The sequence below is a fragment of the Phoxinus phoxinus genome (assembly GCF_949152265.1).
Source record: "Phoxinus phoxinus genome assembly, chromosome: 2".
NCBI classification, from domain to species: domain Eukaryota; kingdom Metazoa; phylum Chordata; class Actinopteri; order Cypriniformes; family Leuciscidae; genus Phoxinus; species Phoxinus phoxinus.
The window spans coordinates 50,085,617-50,092,372 of NC_136877.1; the positions used below are offsets into that span (position 1 = coordinate 50,085,617).

A 6,756-nucleotide genomic window follows, 5' to 3' on the forward strand; every position below is an offset into this window, starting at 1 on the left:
CCAACAATGAACAAACCTTAAAACATTAAAACTCGTGGGAGTTAATACTTGCAAAGTTCGCTTGTGTATGAGTCTGAGCGCGCGTTCTCGTGCTGAGGCGCGTTCTCTCGTGAATCCTCGGAGCACGTTGGTCGCGGGAGATTTGAAGGCTTCTTGAAAGTGACGTTGCTGAGGGAATTCAGGCTTAGTTCGTTTGACTCTTAGGTGAAGGCGAACCAAGGAGAATTTGAAAATGAAACAAAAGAAACTTAGATAAAGAAAATAAAAGCAGACGGAACTCCAACGGAGTTCATCGTAGACTTTCACATGGCGAGCAGGGATGAGACGGAAGCAAGAGAGACGGAGGAGGAGCTTTTGGCTCTTTTTAAAGACTGTATGGGTCACGCCTTCGTTTGGCGCGAGTGGCCAATCACCTTCAGTGATAAGGGAGCGGGAAACTTTCTTTGTCTTGTCGAGAAGACCCCCGGCTGTGTAGATTTATGACAGAGCTTTGGGCTTAGTCATTTCTACGACTGAAAAGGATTCATATCGTAATAATCATATCATTGCAGTCTATTATCGAGATTCAACTCCGTTAGGTCTCAAGATTCAAAATGATACTAAACACATCATGTTCAGATTATATGAAAACAAAGTTACATTATTATGCATTAGTATAGGCATTTAAAGTTTGATTAATACATGCTAATATTGTAATCAGTCCCAAATCGGTCGTGACACAGAAATGGCGACACAGAAAAATATCATATACATGTGGTAAAGTCTTAAATATGATTCCTTTGAAGAAAAGTCTCTTGGTGTGTGTGTGTGCGCTTCTTTGTGGAAGACACGTGGGTGTCCGGTTACATGTTTATCTTGGTGTGAGGAATGTTGGTGTCATGTTACGTGTCTCTTTGTGTGTGTGTGTGTGTGTGTTGGAATGGGAGAAAGAGACAAAGCTCTCTCTTGTCTGTTCAGACAATGAATGAAGTGTTTGCGAGAATCACGATTCACTAATTTGCCAAGCAGCTGGCCGGATGTCATTGTCGCTACACTGTGTACTGTCCTTGTCATATTTATTGTTGTCTGTCAAGTTGCAGTAGTTGGTCCCACTGTTGCCGAGATGCGGCGGCGACTCGCGTTGTGGGGTTCGCAAACGGATCTGACAGCGGGGGTTGAGACGGGCGCCGCCCTTTCTCAGCTTTCACCTGTTAGATCCAGTGCCTTATCGCGGGGAGAAGCATGCTCTGCGGTTTCTCCTCCCCGCGACAAGGCACTCATGCTGCGATCTCCAGTTCCGAGGAATTGGTATCGTTAGTGTTTTGTCAAAATATATTTATGTATATATTTATATTTATAATGAATAAGGCAGATAATTATGAGTTTTCAATAAATAAATAAGTCAGCTCATAACTCTGTTGAATAAAGAGGAGCTTATAAAAGGAGGTTTTATTTTGTGCTTTGCTAAGTTAAATATTTACTGGCCAGCCGAACATTATGAGAGTGAGAATATAAGGAAAACTCTATATCTCAGCCTCCTCGTTGGGGAATGCTGCACTGACGTGTTGAGATTGTGGAATGAACCGGTTTCTATATTATGTGTTTTCTCCCAATCTTCTACTATAGTAATGTTATGTGTATTAAATATCATGGTATGACAGAGCCTCGGGTTAAAGAGATGCTTACTGATATCTCTCTCCCGAGTCGTATTCATCATTACCCCGATGTTATCCACCAGCCTTCATAAATAATAGATCAATATTATTAGGCAGCATTGGTTGGTAAAGTATTTTAGGACATGGATGGATGTCAGCACTGACGCTATTCGAGAATTGCGTTGCGCAACGGATAAACTATACCGGGGAAGTTTTTCTGATGTAAAGAAAAATAAAGATAAAATATGTCTGTTCTTCTGAACGCTTCCCTTTCAATACAATTAAGATATAAACTATTCAGCGGCGTTCCAGAGGTTTCTTCCTCACCGATCTAATGTTCCTGAGACTGCTGGGCAGGAGCAGTCTCAGCCTACTAAAGCTCCTCGCAGCATAAAGTGCTGCAAAACAGAGCGTCGCCCATTCGGGCTCATCCACAATCGAGGGGACCTGGGTGGCGGTCACAGTCTAGCCAGTTAGAGATATGCAAGATCTGAGGACTGTTTTATCTGTAAAATAGCTTGGAAGAAGTAGTCCTGACACTGAGGCTATCAGGCTTCTGAGAGTTCCTCCGGGGCAGGAACGATTTTGAAAAACCGTTCCTCCTCGGCGCCCTCTGGGGTGCGACTCTCTGAGGAGGGTCGCAACGCTGCCAGTTCGGTTTTCCTGCCGGTTCACTGTTCAGGACACCGAGGTGTCAGCGTCCCCATACGATCCTCCGAGGAGGGTCGTAGAGCAGTCAGTTCGGTTTCCCTGCCGGTTCGCCGTTTCAGGGCGCCGAGGTGCCTACTTTTTCCAACGATCCTCTGAGGGGGGTCGTTGGAACTAAGATAGTTAGAGGTAGGCAAGATCTGAGGACTGTCGTTATCTCTAATAAAACTTAGACAAGAAGTCCTGACGCTGAGGCTATCAGGCTTCTGAAGGTTCTTCCGGGGAAGCGACGGTTTTGAGAAATCGTTTCTCCTCGGCAAATCCTCCTTCAACCAAATCCAGAGGCCAGTCTCGAGAGACTGGTGCCCTTAGCAGAATTTCTGGCAGCGTGAAAACTACTGCCACATATTTCTCATTGGGTCCTGCACACGATAGAAAAGGGTTTCAGAATTCAGTTCGGTTCTCGTCCGCCCAGATTTCTAGGGGTCCTCCCCACAGTGGTGGACCCCAAGCAGGCTCTGGTTATGGAGCAGGAAGTACTGACACTTCTGCAAAAAAGGAGCTATGGAAGGGGTTCCTCCTCCCAGCAGACAGTCAGGGTTTTTACAGCCGCTACTTCATTGTCTTATCTATTCTATAAAAAAAATAAAAAAAATTGGATTGTACTGTGAAGGGTCATAGCACTTACATACTGTTGTCCTACTGCTAGTTTAATTGCTTCTATTGTTTCTTTGGAAAAAAGCGTCTGCTAAATGAATAAATGTTCAGGTTTCAGAATCTCATGTTCATAGTATGCTTACGCTAATATGATTGTCTCACAGATTCAGCCCGAGGACTGGTCTGTCACAATAGACTTGAAGGACGCTTATCTATCCATCCTCATCACAGGAGGTTCCTGAGGTTTGCTTTCGGGGGCGAAGCATTCCTGGGGTTCCTCGCCCAGGCCCAGTGTTGGGGACTTCTTGTCGAAGCTTATGCTATCGACGGATTCTTCCCTCACAAGTGGGGGGTGATCATGAGTGGTCACTCGGTGAAAGGTCTTTGGCAGGACCACCTCCTTTTGGCACATAATTGGCTAGAAGTGATGGCGGTATTCCGAGAATCTCAATACTTCCTGTCAGAACCGAGAGGTCACCATGTGCCTGTCCTTCTGGACAGCACACTGATGGTCTCGTATATGGTTGGTTGGTTAACTTTATTGTCCCCAAGGGGAAATTCAGCTTGGGCACAGTGCAGAGTTGCTTCATAAAAATAAGTAAATAAATAAAAACATCACCAAAGACATCACAATCACAAAACATACAAAGGACATTGTTGACAACACAATTCCATGGATTAAAATGCAAGTCCTAAAGTGCTAGTGTGGTTCTTGCACATTACTCCATTGCACTGAAATTTGTATAAAGTGCATAGTGCACTTTATACAAATATACATACTAGCTAAGGTGCTAGTATGTATATTGCACGTTGCCCTATTGCACCGAGATCGTAAGTAAAGTGCTCACATATTTATTGTACATTTATTGTATTTCACATCGTTTAGCAGCTTAATGGAGGCTGGCACAAATGATAATTTAAGGCGATTAGTTTTACATTTTGGTACACGGAGTCTTCTTCCTGATGGCAGGGTTTCATATTCAGGGAAGAGTGGATGTTGAGGGTCTGATTTAATTTTTTTAGCCTGTTTTATAATTGCCTGATCATACAGGCTCTGTATAGGCTCATAGTCTCTCCTCCCTATAATTTTCATGGCTGTTTTGTGCATGTTGGCAAGCTTGGTTTTCAGCTTAACTGTTAGGTTGCCAAATCATGCACTAATTCCATATCTAATCACACTCTCCAAGATTGCATGGTAGAAGATCATCATGATCTGACTGCTCACACCATACAACCTTAGACGCCTTAAAAAATAAAGCCTCTGCTGCAGTTTGTTGCACAGGTTGTCAACATGTGTGTTCCAGCAAAGAAGACTGTCGATGTGGACACCTAAATATTTATATGAGGACACCTGAGTTACTTGCTGGTTTTTAATGACCGCTGGCTCGTGGTCTGTAACTTGCCTCGGGTCGAAGACCATCTCGTTTGTTTTTTGAATATTTAAAATTAGATGGTTGGTTTCACACCATTTAACGAATGTGTCTATTTCGTCTTGGTACACAGAGGAGTCTGTATCCTTGTACAGAAGGCTCAGGATCGCAGTATCATCAGCAAACTTCATTATATAGTTGTTAGAGTGTACATTCCTACAGTCATTGGTGTACAATGTGAAGAGTATTGGTGATACAACGCAACCCTGAGGAACTCCTGTGTTACAGTATTTGATCTCTGATAGCGTCCTATTGACCTTCACTTGCTGTGCCCTGTTAGTTAAAAAAGAATAAAACCATTTAATTAAGATAGTATTAACATTCATGTTTTTAAGCTTCTCTAAAAGTACATGAGTTTGCACTGTATTAACAGCTGAACTAAAATCGACAAACAAGACTCTAGCATAAGCTTTTATGTTTTCAAGGTGCTTAGAAATAAAGTGCGAAATGCAAAGGATTGCGTCATCAGTGCTGTGTTCTTGCTTATAGGCGAACTGGCACACATCTAGCTTTGACTCTACATCCTTCATGAGTACAGACACAACAAATTTTTCAAAACATTTCATTACAATCGAGGTTAGAGCTATGGGACGAAAGTCATTTTTCTCTGAGGCGCCTGTTTTTTTAGGCAGTGGAGTTTTAACTGATTTCTTCCACAGAGCTGGGACAGTATGAGTATATAATGACTGTTGGAAAATAGGGCACCATGCCATTGTTAGTTCTTCTGCACAGCTTTTGAGCAGAAAGGCTGGGATGCCATCGGGGCCTGTGGCCTTGGCCGTATGTACTCTGCTGAAAAGTCGTTGGATGCTAAATGGGTCCACTTCCAGATAACAGGTAGTGTCAGTAGCTGGCAGGGACTCCAGAACACTATCACATTCCTGAGAGAAGTTTTGGGAATCAAATCGCAGAAAGAAGTCATTCAGCTCATTTGATTTATGTTGTTCGTCCAGTGTAATGATTTGTTGTTTTGCAGGATTCATATTAGTCACTGATTTCATTGTGTCCCACAGTTTTTTGGTATTCAATGTTTGGAAGTTTTGTTCCATCGTTTGCCTGTGTTTTTCCCTCGCATTAGTGAGGAGTTGTTTAAGTTCTTTTTGGACTACTGACAATCCTACTCTATCTTTGCTTCTAAAGGCTTGCTTTTTCCTATTTATACAGTCTTTAATTTCTTTTGTAATATAAGATTTGTTGTTGGGGTACACTACTATGTCCTTCTTGGCCACCAAATTGTCAACACAAAATCCTATATAGTCTGTTATAGTACTAGTAGCCTCATCAAGCTCTAATGAATGAAAAATTGACCAATCTGTACACATGAAGCACCCCTTTAGTGTTTCAATTGCATCATCTGAATACAGATTTGTAGGACGGTATTAAATGCAATGTATTATGGTCTGAATTGGAGATGGGGGGTTTTGGCTTGACTGAATATGCCCCCTTTATATTTCCATAACATTTATCTAAGATCCTGTTATTTCTCGTGTCACATTTTACATATTGTTGGAAACCTGGCAGCGCACTCTCCAGTTTGCAGTGATTATAATCACCCAATAAGAAAATAGGCGCCCCAGGTGAGCGCTGCAACTGTTCATGTGCGCACTCTGCAATGCGCGCGGCGGCTCTGCCTGCGTTGGCGCTGGGTGGAACATAAACAGCAGCTATGATAATATTGCCAAACTCCCTTGGTAAGTAATGAGGTCTCATAGATACACAAAGCAGTTCGACATCAGGGCTGCATATAGTCTCTCTCACTGTATATTGTTTACACCATTTGTCACTCACGGACATGCAGATTCCTCCTCCATTCCTTTCCCCGGACGTGTCAGAGCGATCTGCTCGCACCAGCGAGTAGCCACCCAAGTTGAGCAGGGAGTCCGGGACTCCTTGGTGAAGCCACGTCTCGGTGAACACCATAAGGTTAGATTCCCGGTACTCGAAACAGCTCCGTTGATTGATACGAAGCTCATCCATCTTGGGTGTCAGCGATCGCACATTGCTGAGGATTATTGACGGCAGCGGTGGTTTGTTAGTTCACCGACGGAGACGTTCCCTGACGCCTCCCCGTCTTCCTCGCTTGCGTTTAAGCTGTGTGCCGCCAGTATGTGTTGCTCGGATGGCTGCTGGTATATTATCCGGTGATGTTGATTGAAGTGGTCGGAGGGACAGCAAAATTTCTCTGGAGTAACTACGACTTAGTTCATGTTCTCACTGCACGATTATCGCAGGACAGGAAATTAAGTGTTCGCTGATAAGAATCAGGACTAAAAGTATAATGTGGCAGCCTGGTGCCATTGTTTGGGGCTACCGACTACTATCTTTCTTAGTCTTTCTTCACCCCAGGCCGGGTTGTATTCCTAGGTCCCTACTCAATTTGCAGGTCA

The 6,756-nt window shown here is 43.4% G+C and overlaps 1 protein-coding gene across 1 annotated transcript in view; it reads right to left on the reverse strand.

The window, feature by feature from the left end:
• The window catches only part of LOC306988055 (Fc receptor-like protein 5), a gene marked incomplete at its 5' end in the record, with an annotated part of 72,956 nt that extends 66,610 nt beyond the window's left edge, over positions 1-6,346 (reverse strand). Inside the window, 2 exons of the mRNA XM_079592756.1 lie at positions 5,100-5,250; positions 6,158-6,346. Coding sequence (XP_079448882.1) covers positions 5,100-5,250; positions 6,158-6,346 — 340 coding nt within the window. The remainder of the gene's footprint in view (positions 1-5,099; positions 5,251-6,157) is intronic.
• Between the last annotated feature and the right edge of the window lie 410 nt (positions 6,347-6,756).